Below are 15,797 nucleotides of genomic sequence, written 5' to 3'. Positions count from 1 at the left end.
AGTTTTACTGTTAAATAAAAGTATTATTCTTGAATTATATATATATATATATATAAAAATTAAAGTGTTAATTATATATATATATATAAACCTATGTTCATGGGTGGGGGTAGTGCATGTACAGTTCTCTCTCCACCTTCAATACCACGACTTAGGTGCCCTTGAGCAAGGCATCGAACCCCCAACTGCTCCCCGGGCGCCGCAGCATAAATGGCTGCCCACTGCTCCGGGTGTGTGTTCACAGTGTGTGTGTGTGTTCACTGCTCTGTGTGTGTGCACTTCGGATGGGTTAAATGCAGAGCACAAATTCTGAGTATGGGTCACCATACTTGGCTGAATGTCACGTCACTTTTACATTCACTTTCATATATATAATTAAAGTGTAATTATAATTGATAATAATTGCACCTCTATTCTTCTTCATGTACATACTTTTGCTTATCTCTTACAGGTTCCTCAGATAGTGGATGAACACCTACGTGTTTGATTCCTGGTCATTATGACATATCTTCCTCTGTTCTCACTGGACCATCAGGTCGGGATGTTCCGGGTTTTAAGATGGAGCAACTGTTACTCTACTACATGGCCACGCCTCTTGTTGATTTTATGGGTGTGGCTAAACCCATGTTCATCAATTCACCAGCACTCACACCCACATTCCATCAAACTCCTGGGGGACATCACTTTGGGGGGCCTTTTCCCAGTCCATTCCAGGGGTCCCGCAGGGGTCCCGTGTGGAGAAATAAAAAAGGAGAAAGGAATCCACCGGATGGAGGCCATGCTGTACGCACTGGACCAGATCAACAGTGACCCAGAACTGCTGCCCAACATTACGCTAGGGGCCCGGATCCTCGATACTTGTTCCAGGGACACTTACGCTCTAGAGCAGTCTCTCACATTTGTCCAGGCCCTCATTCAGAAGGACACATCTGATATACGCTGCTCCAACGGCGAACAACTGATCATACGCAAGCCTGAGCGTGTGGTGGGTGTGATAGGGGCGTCAGGGAGCTCAGTGTCCATCATGGTGGCCAATGTCCTGCGATTGTTTGAGGTGAGAGCTCATTTCAAACATTTATGAGTGAGTGAGTACCAGGGTTGTACAAAATTCTGAATTAAAGAATTGGCTCCAACTATCTATCTATCTATCTATCTATCTATCTATCTATCTATCTATCTATCTATCTATCTATCTATCTATCTATCTATCTATCTATCTATCTATCTATCTATCTATCTATCTATCTATCTATCTATCTATCTATCTATCTATCTATCTATCTATCGTTAATTCGTCAGGCATTTGTTCTACCATCTATCGTTCTATCTATCTACGATTCTGTCATTCACAAAAATAGTTATATGAATTTCTTTGAATGTCTTTTTATGGTACTTACCTTACATTGAAACTTGAGTTGCAGTAACAACAGCAAATCAGCCATTTTAATTTGAAGTTAAATCAACCTGTCATTTCACTTTGATTGTAGGGGTAGTTTTAGGACTATGTCTGATTGTGTGATTTTCACACTGAACCTATAGTTTTTATTCTTACCCTTAGCCCTGTATTTGCCCCGCCATACCAGAAAATCTGCTTTAAAATGGACAGGATCTCGATGCCTATGGACCAGGACCTCGTGTTAAATGACAACGAGGATTAGAGAGAGCAGCTAATCATTTAGCTCTCTGGTATCCCATAGGCTTTTGAATATTAGTCCTGCTTTGTCCTAAATCCAGCAAGCATTTAGGCTGATTTTTATTCCCTACAGCTGTGGATTCTCATTCTCTGCAGTTGTTTTTACCAAACTTTCAATGCTCAAATGTTGTTCGTTCATTCATACTGCATTCTGTGCTTGTGGAACTGGATCACATGAACACTGGCCAGGTGTTACAAAGCTCCACGTGTTTCATCTGCATCTCGAAATGCCAACCTCACTCATTGCTTGCCATGGTGGAAATGATCATTGCATATCATATTCACTTTGAGCAGTGATCACAATTAGTGATCATCATCCAAACATGCAAACACTGTGCTGTTTTATTTTGTATCTTTGAACTAACTTTACTCTGACTTTATTGTGGCACCTGCTTGTTATGTTAAAAATGTTGTCCTTACCGAGGCGGTCAAAGGTTTGGAATAATTAAGCTTTCTAATGTTTTTTGAAAGAAGTCTCTTATGCTCACCAAGGCTGCATTAGTTTGATCAAAAATACACTTTTTTATTACACTTTTAATTTTGTGAAATATTTTTACAATGTTGATGAACTGTTTTCCATTTGAACATATTTTAAAATATAATTTATTTCTGTGATGCAAGCTGAATTTTCAGCATCATAAAGCCAGTCTTCAGTGTAATATGAGCCTTCAGAAATCAATCTAATATGCTAATATGCTAAATCTAATATCAAGAAACATTTCTTCTTCTTATTTATTTTATTATTTATTTCCCATCACAGGAATAAATTATATCCTAATATATATTAAGGCGAGACACTGCAGGTGAATAGGGCAAAAAAATATCTAATGGTTATCACCTTACTTACCCAGTTGATTGATTACATTGATTATTGCAAACATTTTTTGTATTACAAGTTTTCAAAAATGTTATGTTTAAATATGCAAATGAGGCATTATTTCATTTCATTTCATTTCATTTATTATACAGGAAAGGTTAAAAGTAACAGTTAAGTCACCATCAAACGGGCCTGGCTCAGTTTAAGCAACTGGTTTACAGCAGGTTCCTGTTCTGCAGCAACATAAAACAACGAACAAGCTCAGTACATTTTTACAAGACTTAGACATAGACTGAACAGAGTACCGACCAATATAACAATAAAATACATGAAGACAAATCTATAAACAAATTAGTGTGTGCAAGTATGACTATCCCGAAGAAATAGTTTATATGTTTTTTTAAAAAGTATGATAAAAGATAATGTTCGAATGTGATAGGGAATGTCATTCCAAATTTTGGTGTAAGTATAGAAAAAGGATCTCTTACCAAAATGATTTTTGTAAGACGGAACTGGGATAAGTTCCTGAGAAACTGACCTAGTGAGACGTTGTGGTCTCATCTTGTGTGTCGGAAGAAGCTCTGTGAGTGCTGGTGAAGTGCTGTTTAGAATCTGAGAGTAAAATGTAATGGCATGACAGTTTACATAGTTCTGGAAAGTCAAAGCTTTTGTATGTGTTAGGGCATTGCAATGATGAGTCCACCTTGGGAGGTTACTATGAATCTTGAGTGCTCTGTAGTATAGTCGTGCTATCGGTTCGGTGATTTCTTTTGTAGTGAGAGACCATATTGGCAAACAATAAGACATTGTTGAGAACACAATGGCATGTAGGTAAGTTTCAGAGATTGAGGAAGAGAGATACGACCTTATCTTATTATAAACATAGAGTTTCTGATTCAGCTTTTTTGTTAATTTGGAAATATGCTCTTGGTATGTGAGATGCGAGTCCAGTAGAACACCAAGATAGTTGTAGGTCGTTGTGATAACAAGATTTTGGTTTGCAAATTTGATACAATCATTAAAAGAAAAACATTTTCTGGGTGAGTGAAAATACATGCATTCAGTTTTTTTTACATTAATGGTCAGATGGTTCTTTTTCAACCCGTCATGTAAGAGATGAAGGTCAGATGATAATTTGGAGTTTATGACAGTAGGATTTGAATCAGAAAGAAAAATAACAGTATCATCCGCATACAATAAGCATTTTGAATGTCTGCAGACTCGTGAGAAATCATTGATATATAAAAGAAAAAGTAGGGGTCCAAGAATGCTGCCTTGAGGCACGCCCATATTACAGCCTAATGGCTGCGATAGGGCATGGTTAAAATTGACTGTCTGTGATCTGTTTGTCAGATATGAGGAAAGCATTTCAATCACTGATGGAGACGGTTCAAACAAGTGGAGTTTGTTCAGCAATATCTGATGGTTCACTGTTTCAAATGCTTTGCGAAAGTCAATAAAAATAGCTCCCGTGATGTGACCTTTATTAAGAGAGTCCCGTAATTGTTCAGTGAAGAGAAGTAGTGCTGACATAGTTGACCTCTTAGCACGAAAAACGTGATGACAGTCACTGAGCAAATTATTGGATTCAAGGTATGCACTTAAATGGTTATGCAGGACTTTTTCCAGCAATTTAGACATTGCTGGTAGTATTGCAATTGGTCTGTAGTTTGAGACAAGAGTGCGATCATCAGATTTAAAAATTGGAATAACTTGTGCTGCTTTCCACTCAGTAGGAAAAATGGAAAGCCTGATACAAAGATTGGTTAAATGTAAAAACAGAGGTATCAGGCTATTAGCATGAGTCTTTAAAAATATGGTGTTTAAACCGTGTATATCATGGGCATGAGAATTTTTTAACATATGTAGTAATTGTATCACCTCATTCTGTGTTATCTCAGAAAAAGAGAACTGGTCAGATGTTGAGTAAAGAATTGGTGAAGGCAAAGAGGGAGTAGCAAAATCCATAGCTAATTCTCTAACTGATGATACAAAATAATCATTAAAAGCACATGCAATTTTTTCTGAGTCAGAGATCAGAGTACCCCGTAGAGAAATTTGAGTGTTAGCATTATTTTTCTTTTCAGATTCTTTTTCACCAGTAATGGCCTTAAGAGTCTGCCATAATGTCTTTGGGTTATTAGCAGACTGAGTAATTTGCTGTTTAAAATAGACCGCCTTAGCTTTACGCAGCTCAAGAGTACTTTTATTTCTAATTTGTATAAAATTATTTTTAGTCTCAGGTGTTCGATTTAATCTATATAATTTAATGAAATATGTGCTAATTTGCATAAATGTCTAGTACAAAAATCTGAACACTAGATGAAGTCAGTTTCAAATTTTTTGTTTAATTTTTTTGACATATTAGAGTCAAATGTTTTTACAGAGGGAATTCTGGTTATCTTTTTTTGTCACTCCATAATTCAGAAAATACTTTGAACAGCCAGAAAACAATATATTTTCACAATTTTGGGGGGAATAAAATGTTGTATATAATCAAGGAAAATATATATGAACAAATCCCTCTGTAAAAACCTTCAGAATATAGACAGGAATAAAAATGTCAAGTTTGGTGTGTGTAAGTGCTACTGAAGTGGAGAATTATGGCTCAGTGTTGAAGAAAAAACTCATTTTGAGAAAATGGGCTTTAAAAATATGTATTGTAATTGAAATCTATTGACACAAACAGAAAAAAGTGCTATAAAAGAAACACTTAACAGTGTCTTTTGGATGTTTTCCTTCCACTAGTTTGAAAAAGCACTTTATGAAAAACCAAAAAGCCCAAAATCTCAAAATTGACAGGTGCTTGAAAAAACAGTGTTTTTGCCTGCAGTGTCTCACTTTAAATCGATTTTTAAAATTGTAATAATATATTTTACAATATTATTGTTTTTACTGTATTTCTGACCAAATAAATACAGCTTTGGTGCGTCTTTCAAAAACTGTAAGAATCTTAATATTCCAAACCTTTGACCGCTTGTCTAAACTGTATCCCCCGATGATCTCTTATCATCTCAGCCTAATAAGAAATGTTAAACATTTCCAGTAAGTAAATCTTGCCTATGCACGGGTGAACTTGTGTCCAATTTAATGTCCAGTTTGCTTATCTGAAAAACTGGCGAGTACATCATTGTTGGATCAAGCTCAATTTGGACGAAGATAGGAGAGCACATTTGTGTAATCAGCAGTTTTTTTGACAACCACAAGCATTTATGATCAGACTTCTACCCACAGCACAAAACCCATGCACATTTTTCCTTTAAGCAAACAAAAGCTGGGGGAGGTTTAAACAAGTGTGAACAACTATTCTTTATTCTTTCTGAAACACTTTGTCCTAAGAGGATCATACTTGGTGGCTCATATATTACAATATAAGGCTTGTCTGAGAACACATGGCATGAACACCCTGCCTGGGAACGAGGGAATCTCTGTGACGAATGGTGTGATTTGCTCCCCTAGTGTAAGGGTTTTTGTGAAGGCTATCTTGTTCCCTATATCCTCGGGTTCAACAGAACTCAGATCCCGTCCTACATGGTTCTTATGTTTAAAATATGTTTCAAACATATTGTTCTGAGAGCATGTACAGAGGATTTTTTTCTCTTTTGTAAGGTGAAAAGAGAAATTGATTTAATGAGAGTCGACTGAGTGACAGACTAATAAAGCTTTTTTTTAGCTGTTCTCTAATGGAACAAGACAACAGAGTCAGAGGGCTTCGCTTCTATATGTCGTCTACGCTTCAGTGAACACTGGTTAAAACTCCAAGAGAAGCTGATTGTATGTCATAATACAATTTGAGCTCCCTTAGCCCATCTGTGGTGCATTATTGAGCTGTAAAGAGCCCTTACTTCATTTTGCGAACAAAGGCTGCGATGATCGCTGATTGATCTTCATAGAATTGCTTTGACAAAACAGTGTTCAAGAGAGACTCGCGGGAAAGAAAATCGAAGATCATGTTAATATCTAATTTGATTCTTCTATGAAGCAGTGGAGAGCACTTCTGCTTAGTTTGCAATCACAGATTCGATTTAAACCATTTCTGTGAATGATCTGAGCTGCTCTCTACATTCACGTTACAGTTCTATACACTTGAGGTGCTTAAAAATGGACCTGTTTTGTCTATTTTTATTTCACCAAAAGAATTTTAGGAGAGGATGAAGTTGAGTAAGCATTTGCAATGTCAGATTAAAATGATTGCATGAATGCTGAAGCCTCACATGTTTCTTTGTGATTGATCAATGAAACATTACAGCTTTGTATTTATTGGTAATCCAGCATTTCCAGTTCACAGTCGTTATGGAAATGTGGTAATCTTATTAACAGGGACATTGCTAAGCCCCTCAGTTGAGTTCTGCCCTTGTCAAATGCATATTTACACATTTTAGGGGATCCCAGCTGGTTATGAGAAAAGATCAAAGGCATCGTTGTATATTCAAATATATAACTGTGCATTAAACAATGTTGTGAAACTGATGAACATGACAGTCAGAAATGCCTTCAAACCAGAAAATTCACAGTTGTTACAATACATCAGGCATTGTTTGCCATGATATGGTGTAGTTATTATGGCAATGACATGTAGTTTTTGGACACATTTTTTCTTTGAAGTATGTGAGGGAACTCCAGAGGGTGTGTGAGTTGATGAAAAGGTAGTAATGAATTATATTGAATGCAAAATTTAAATAAATAATTCAGACTGCATGATAATCTTGCGATTGTTTAATTTAATTAAATAACTAGCCTGTTGCATTTTGTTATTATAATTATTAAATAATATTTTATTATTATTAAAAAAACATACATTTTTTTTATTTACCACAGTTATATATTTCTGTTGTCTTTTTTATAATTACAATTAAAAATAATACTGCCACCACTAATAATGATAAAAATTGTGTAGGTACAAATGTGAAGTTATTCTTAAAATATGTACTTAAAATCTCAGGGGGTATTTGAAGTAAATATTTGACATCAAAGGGGTTCGGCTGTCTTGAATATGATTGCAGTACCAGTAAGTATAATGGTTTAACTATATAATTCCATCACAGTACCATGGTACCACTACATGATTAGCATACAGATCAGCTCACAGTGTCACATTTCTTTATTGAATTTTTCCAAATGGATTGAAATTCAAATTTCATTTAAAAAACACAAAACCTGTGAAGTGAATTTCAATTTCACAGGAAGTTATCCCATTGTGCTGTTGTAAATGACAGAAAGGTGTTAGACAATAGGCTGTGTCTGTGGGGACAGCTGTCTGTAGCCAACCCTCTAATTAAACACAAGTGGAATAAAGTCTGAAACGAATGAGGAACAGAAGCACTGGTACAGTGGATCTTTATTAACCGGACTAGTGTTGTCACGGTACCAAGATTTCAGTATTCGGTACCGATACCAGTGAAAATCCACGGTTCTCGGTACCAATTTCGGTACCAAAGCAAAACACAAAAATATGCTAATTAAAAAAAAAAACTTTTTAGCACTAAAAATAAAACCAATGCCATTCTTTATACTTATTTACAATTGTGTTTAAAGTTTTTCTACAAGTTATATAATTATGAAAAACAGTGAACAAGTTTCACCCAAATTTAATTTGTCTTTTAATTTATGAAATTTAAACACATTTTATTTCTGGTAAATAAAGGGGATTTCTATTAAAATTAAAACATGTAAGAAATATTGTGATTTATTTCTTTAAAAAATATAGTTTTATCATTTTTTTCAACAGTAGTAGCAGTATCACATATACATTTTACTAAATAATAGTAATATTTCTAGCACAATGCCTTTATGTAAAAATGAACTTTTAGGCCTAATGAATGCATATTTGTCATTTTAACTGAACTTAAGACTGGTGGTGATGCTTAAGATATTTTTGGTCATTGAGGGTTTCTGTAAAAAAATAGTAATAGATCATATTAATTATTATTAAAAGATAATACTACTACTAATTCTACTATCATACTAATGTATATCCAATGCACTATGAATTGATGAGCTGCTGGGTTCATGAATATTAATCACGTTGTCTGCGTTCGGTCAAACTGATTTGCTGAAATCAAAACAGGGACGGTACTAAATCAGCGCCAGCCAATGATATTGCCATTTGCGCATTAGCTCCGCCCACTACCGGAGAAACCGGTATGTCTTCTGCTTGTTCAAAAATGAATATGAATAATTCTAAATGAACTCCATTAGAGGAAAAGACAATAAAGAATAGTTTACATATAGCGTGTCGATTCAGCGTGGTAAGACTCTCGCTCTCTCTCTCTTTTGCATGTGTGAGAAACTGAAAAGATCGCTTGATGGAGAGAGAACTCTTAAGCTCAGATGCTGAAATTAATGCAAGCGTCACGCGCTTCGGTCTATGTAGTAAACAAACCCGCACGTCTCTGCCATTCATTAATTCACACAGAGAAGCGCAGAACACGGTTCATATTTCAAGCAACATTTGCGGCTTAACATTTACAGATACTGGTCCATATGGAGATTTGATTAATTTATGCTAACTTTGACAAATTCTATGACTGTCCATATTAAAATGTAAGTTTCATTTTCATGACTGGATTTTGAGATTCCGTCCTCATTTTCTGCTTCGCGGAAATCATAGCGCTGAACCGGGTTTGAACGGGACCTCGGTACTACCGGTACTTAAAGAAACCTGGTACCGTCACATTTACATTTTTTTAATACCGACTTGGTACCGAAGTACCGGGTCTTTTGACAACACTAAACCGGACCTTTTTGCATCTGTATGATGAGCGCGAGTGATTATTCCAGTCTACAGATTGCTCGCTGAAGCATGGACAAAGGTTCGACAGCCACCTCTTTCCATTCATCATTATTTTGTTGTTTAAATATGCTTGGGACAGTCTCAAACAGCCATTTAGCTCATGTTTTGGATATGAAAAACCCTGTTGTTTTGCTGAAATTTTTACAAAGTCGATCATTAAGATGTGTCAGAAACATGATGAAAATATCATGAGACTGATTGTGAGGACAGTACTTGAGTTCTGGAAATTTCTTTGATATCTGTGTGTCCCTGGCGGCCGCGTGCCAGTGGAACGAGGCAGCGCAGTGGGATCGATTCCTGCATGGGCTGGCCGACCGTGTTCAGAAGGAGATCTACCTCCTCGAGCTGCCCCCATTGCTCAACGGCCTTATCGACCTGGCACTCCGGGTGGACGCTCGGATTAATCGCCTGGGTAAACAAGCCAGACCATCACACCATTACGTCTCTCCGTAACGGGGCCGCTCGAGTCGAGAGAACATGGTCGGTCCTGTCTACGATCACAAACCCATGCAGGTGGGTAGAGCTCGGCTTTCCCGGAACGAGAGAGAGAGGCGGAGGTCCCAGGGACTGTGTTTGTATTGCGGTGGCTTGGGTCATTCCCTTGAGTCATGCCCGGTAAAGGAGCCAGCCCCGGTAGTAAGTTTGAGGCTTCTATCGGGTGGGATCTCCGCCGGGAAGTCCTCAACTACATCTTCGACTCTCCTTCCGGTGAAACTGTGGTGGGAGAACCATACTCATATTCATATCCAAATTTTGGAAGGAATTTTGTAAATTACTAGGAGCGATGGTTAGTCTGTCTTCGGGTTATTATTCCTAGAGTAACGGGCATTCTGAGCGAGCCAACCAAGATTTAGAGAGAACGTTGCGATGTTTAGTCTCCAAGAATCCTTCTTCCTGGAGCCAACAACTCTCTATGGTGGAGTACGCTCACAATTCGTTACCAGTGTCAGCCAAGGGCCTCTCTCCATTTCAGTGCAGCTTAGGTTACCAGCCACCAGCTTTTCCTAGTCTGGAATCTGAAGTCGCGGTCCCCTCAGCTCACGCATTTGTCCAGAGGTGCCACCACACCACACCTGGACCAGAGCCCGTGAGACTCTGCTCATCGCCACCGGTCAAAGCCTCCCGTTTACGTCGTGGGTCAAAAAGTGTGGCTTTCTACTAACAATATTCCTCTCCGTTCCGTTTCTAACAAATTAGCTCCCAAATTCATTGGCCCGTTTACTGTCACAAAGATCATTATTCCGGTGACAGTCTGCCTCAAACTACCTCCAGCGTACAGGAGAATACATCCCGCCTTCCATGTGTCCAAAATTAAACCCGTGTTTTATGGACATATTAATCTGCCTACCCCGGTTACCCCGCCGCCGCATCGCGTAGATGGGGAACCGACTTATTCGGTTAATAGTATTCTGGACTCGAGACGTCTTGTGGACTCGAGACGTCTTGGGGTCTTGTGTTTGTGAGAGCGTTGTTTCATGTTTGTGACCTATGCTTTGCTTTCTTGTGTGTTTCTGCCTTGGATGTCCGTGTCTCCCCGGAACCCCGCCACTCTACGCAACCCACCACCAAGCAACACCACTTACCTTCGGTTCGCTTCCCCGCAGTTCCTGTGTCACCCTCTCCTGCTGCCAACTCACCTCCGCCTTCCGGATTCGTCACTCATCACCACCATTTTGGACTGTGCATTCCTCCCTGCGTTATTTGTGTCTCAGTATTGTCTTGTATCATTGTCTTCATTAAATATCATTAATCTCGCACTTGCTTCCTGCCACTCCTTCACCCAGTCGTTACACTGTGACACCAAACACCTGTCGTTTGTGGACAGTCTTTATGTTTATTTAAGCACTTTATGTCAGAAATTAATCAGTGGATGCACTGAAAATATGGACTTCACTGATGATTGTAAAATATGTGCTTTAGTATACTTGCATACTCTCAGAAAAAAAGTACAAAAGCAATCACTGAGATGGTATTTTATTTACCCCTAAAATGTGAATATTAGCACCTTAAAGGTACATATCAATAACTAGTCTATACAGTTTTTCATTTTGTATATTGCATTTCAAAAATAGCCAGTATGCCTATATTTTAACATACTACCACATTATAAAAATGCCAATAAAATGTTAACATCTCTCTAAATTCATTATCTTAAAGGTATAGTTCACCCAAAAATTTTAATGTTGTCACTATTTACTCACCTTCATGTCATGCAAAATAAGATATTATGAAGAATGTTGGGGTCCAAACAATACTGGTCCCCACTGACTGATTAGACAAATACAGAAAAAAAAGTAGCAGAGAGAGAGAGAAGAGAGAGAGAGAAGAGAGAGAGAGAGAGAGAGAGAGAGAGAGAGAGAGACTTTTATTTTGTGTTTTCTGCCAGTTTGGAACGATACAAGGGTTAGTAAATTATGATAAATTTAGTTTTTTGGTGAACTATCCCTTTAAAGTCAACATTTAGGTTAAACATTTAATTAATTTGAAACCTTAAAGTTTCATATTAATTAAAATGACTTAATTATTAGGTTTATACCTAATATACCTTTAAAAAAATTAATGCACACAATAAATAATACACACTTCGAAATCCATCCAGACACATTTGGTGCGCTGTTCAATGAACTATAATTTGTGATGTGCTAATTCTGATCTCACATACTGTTTAGGACAGATAGTTTGTGAGTTGGAATGCAGTGTGTGTTTTCAGCGTTTCTTGATTCAAGAGTCACAAAAGGGTCCAAATATCATGCTTTCCACAGTCAGGACAAGTTAAATTAGATTTTATTTCACCCCGTGGTAATGACTCTCCTTGTCAGACACTCACTTTAAAGATGGCACGTCCTTCGTGCTTTACAGACAGGGATGACACACCTATGAGCATCACAGACCTTCGGTGCACCTTTTTAGAAACAGAGCATACTGGTAGTCATACATGTACATACACACACAGCTCATGTATTTCTCTGAGTCGCTCTGACATCTTTCTCATACACACACACACACACACACATACACACTCTCATTTGGATGACAGAGCAGTCACAGACCTTCCAGTGAAAGCGATAAGCCCCGACAGACCGCATGAACCAGAGTAAAAATCAGCACTTCAGCATAATTGTAAATGTGGTCTCTGTGGCCTTTCTCACTGGATGGGGACACAGTAGCAAACCGCATGTTTTTTTAATGATAAGACTTGGTGCTCTGGCTCATGAAACAGCTTCAGGTACTCAATTTTTAAAGGCTCATCTTTATGTGGCATAAAACTCTGCAGCGATCCTTCGCTGACTCTTTGTTTTATGAAGATGATTTAGATGCGTGTAGAACAGGAGTTTGATTGCCTCTTGCCAAAACAGTCAGATGAGGTAATAAAACAGAGAAATGTATTGTTTGTGGGACAAACTCAACATGAGTGTGTTGTTTTTTTACAAAGGTGTTTCTTTATATCTCATGCCTAATTAGGTGAACCAATAAGGAAAATTTGGCTAATAGGAAATTCGAACAGCATTAATATTGCAGGAATTTTTTTGGTGGATTTTTGAACTCCCTTGAGATGCATTTTTAGTATGTCTAAAACTCATCACAAATTATTTAAAGTGTAGGAATTTTTTTTTATCTTACTGGATTCATAGCGAAATCTCTAAAATGTTGGTTTGACTAAGATTGCATGTGAAAATGTTCTAATGGAAACAACTTAAGTCTGAAATATTCTCTATGCAGATGCTTCTAGCTGTGCAACTGCATGCATTCTTGCGTTCCAGAATGCAATCGGACCACATTTCATAATGCAATGCAAGTACCAGGGTTATTTAGTACGATTCATAGTTTCATTGATAGCTTAAATTTGTTTAGATTTTCTATTTTAATTGGAATTTTTGTTAAAATTTAAGTAAATTAGCAGTTTTTGTCATTTTTATTTTTAAATGTAAAATAGACTAGTTTTTAATAATTTTATTTTATTTTCATCTATTTTAATACATCAAGTTAAATTCAGTTATAAATATTTAATTGACAACTAGCTGAAATAAACAAGTTTAAGTATTTTAAATTTCTCTTATCATTTATTTTATTTCAGGTAAAACAAACAAACAATATATATATATATATATATATATATATATATATATATACAGTACAGACACCAAAAGTTTGGACACACCTTCTCATTCAAAGAGTTTTCTTTATTTTCATGACTATGAAAATTGTAGAGTCACACTGAAGGCATCAAGCGCTAATTGACCAAGAAGGAGAGTGATGGGGTGCTGCGCCAGATGACCTGGCCTCCACAGTCACCGGACCTGAACCCAATCGAGATGGTTTAGGGGTGAGCTGGACCGCAGACTGAAGGCAAAAGGGCCAACAAGTGCTAAGCATCTCTCGGGGAACTCCTTCAAGACTGTTGGAAGACGATTTCAGGTGACTACCTCTTGAAGCTCATCAAGAGAATGCCAAGAGTGTGCAAAGTAGTAATCAAAGCTAAAGGTGGCTACTTTGAAGAACCTACAATATGACATATTTTCAGTTGTTTCACACTTTTTTGTTATGTATATAATTCCATATATAATTCCACATGTGTTAATTCATAGTTTTGATGCCTTCAGTGTGAATCTTCAATTTTCATAGTCATGAAAATAAAGAAAACTCTTTGAATGAGAAGGTGTGTCCAAACTTTTGGTTTGTACTGTATATATATGCTGTAGAGACAGTTTCCACTCTGAAATTATTAGAAAATTTCAAAGACAGTTACTAGCAGGTAACACATTCAATTAATCATGAAATTTTTAAGTAGAAAAACTGAAATAGTATTTTTTGTGTAAAACATACTCCAATAATCTTTGTTTTATTTGCAACTACAACATTTTTTACAGTGTTTTAGTTAGATATAATAACCCGGACAAGGACTTGCATTCTCAGTGTTGCCTCAATTTTTATTATTTTTTTAATTAACATTGACATTAGACGTTGAACTGACACCGAGTTTTGGTCTCCCGATGTCACAACCGAAATGTAATCAAATATCAACTTCTTATGATGTTGTGTGCCTGCTGGCAGAGTCCAAACAGCCGACAAAAACATCACAATAATCAACAACTAATCACACAACTCTAGTCCATCAATAAACATTTTGTGAAGTGAAAATTTGCATGCTTGTAAGAAACAATTCACTCATTAAGACGTTTTTAGCTTTAAACCATGCTTTTGGCTAAAATATGATTCTATAATGTTGCTTTCTCCAGGTATTGCGTCTGAATCAGGAGAGAAATATGCAAAGATCAAATGCAATTTACAAGCAAAACAGTCTAAAACAGTTATAAAGTCAGTGGATTTTGATGTGAGAGGACAACAATGGGTTGGATTTTTTCTCTAAATGAAGAGTTTTTATGGATTATAGACTGTATTTTGGCCAGACGGCACCCATTCACTGGTTTGATGCACAGTATGGCACCCCTTGCCGCAAAGCTTGCATCTTGGCATGAATTGTCTTCTGTCACGTAAAATTGAGCTTGCGTATGTAGAACCTATTGTGTTCACATACTTGTGTGAGTGTCTTTCTGGCCTTAATTACTCTGTCTTCGCCCTCAGTCATTAAACAGAGTCTGGGGGTCTAGAAAGCACATCAGTTGCTCTTAGCTGCAAAATTAGAGGACCAACTCAAACTGAGTCTGTAAAAGAAAGTGCTAAAGAAAGGAAAGAGAAAGCAAATCACCAGGACAAATGTTTGACAGTAAGAGTTTTCAGGACCAAAACACTTTGTTAGTTGCATGTTTGAGAATTAATCATTTAGAAATCGCATGCAATGGGTCAATAGAGGGATTCTATTTAGGTTTAAGATTTCTACAGGTTTCTTTGTGAATAAATAATCATTGCATTAGTCATTCTAAAGGAACAGAGTTTCCACAGACACCTTGGCTGTCAGAGTTTCCTCTAATTGCAGTTATTGTGAGGTAAATGGTCAGTAATTGCACTGATGTCTGTGGCAGTTAATTCAAGTGAGAAAATCTTTTCTTTTTTGTACTATAGGGAATGCTTTTGTGTGAACTTTTTCTTGTGTCAGTTGCTATTATTATGCATCGAGACACTAAATTATCAGGCTGTCAGCAGTACAATTTTCACTTGCCAGTGTAAAGTCCATTGGCCTGTCCTACTTATAGGCAGATCTACTTGCATGAAATCACCCTTAAATTAGTTGTTTAGCATGCACAATACACGAAAAAATGGTTAAAGGAAGATAGTTTATAGTTTAGACTTCTCACTAAGTTAAAGTGAAAGTGACGTGTAATCAAGTATGGCGTCCCATACTCGGAATTTGTGCTCTGCATTTAACTTGGATGTCTCATTCTGCTTCCTTCTATCAGAAGAGAGATGTATAACCATCAGTATTGAGTCATGCTAAAGAAAGACCTTCAAAACAAGGTCTATCCAGGGCACAGAAGGACTTTGTCCAAATATTGAGGTTATGTTTCAATTCAAAAGACTTAAAAGTGCTTTGTAAA

General features: G+C 37.1%; 1 protein-coding gene across 2 annotated transcripts in view; it reads left to right on the top strand.

Moving 5' to 3' along the window:
- Positions 1-453: 453 nt before the first annotated feature.
- The window catches only part of LOC132114882 (metabotropic glutamate receptor 6-like), a 51,683-nt gene continuing 36,339 nt past the window's right edge, over positions 454-15,797 (top strand). The window contains exon 1 of one of the 2 annotated variants that reach the window (XM_059523258.1): positions 454-1,054. In XM_059523258.1, the coding sequence (XP_059379241.1) occupies positions 500-1,054 (555 nt within the window). In that variant the 5' untranslated portion in view covers positions 454-499. Of the gene's footprint in view, positions 1,055-5,762; positions 5,971-15,797 lie in introns of those variants that run through there. The other variant, XM_059523259.1, reaches the window with a different exon arrangement.

Source organism: Carassius carassius, chromosome 34 (genome assembly GCF_963082965.1).
Source record: "Carassius carassius chromosome 34, fCarCar2.1, whole genome shotgun sequence".
In the NCBI taxonomy this organism is placed as follows: domain Eukaryota; kingdom Metazoa; phylum Chordata; class Actinopteri; order Cypriniformes; family Cyprinidae; genus Carassius; species Carassius carassius.
Note: the sequence above shows the minus strand (reverse complement) of the source record. Positions and strands in the feature narration are given on the sequence as shown.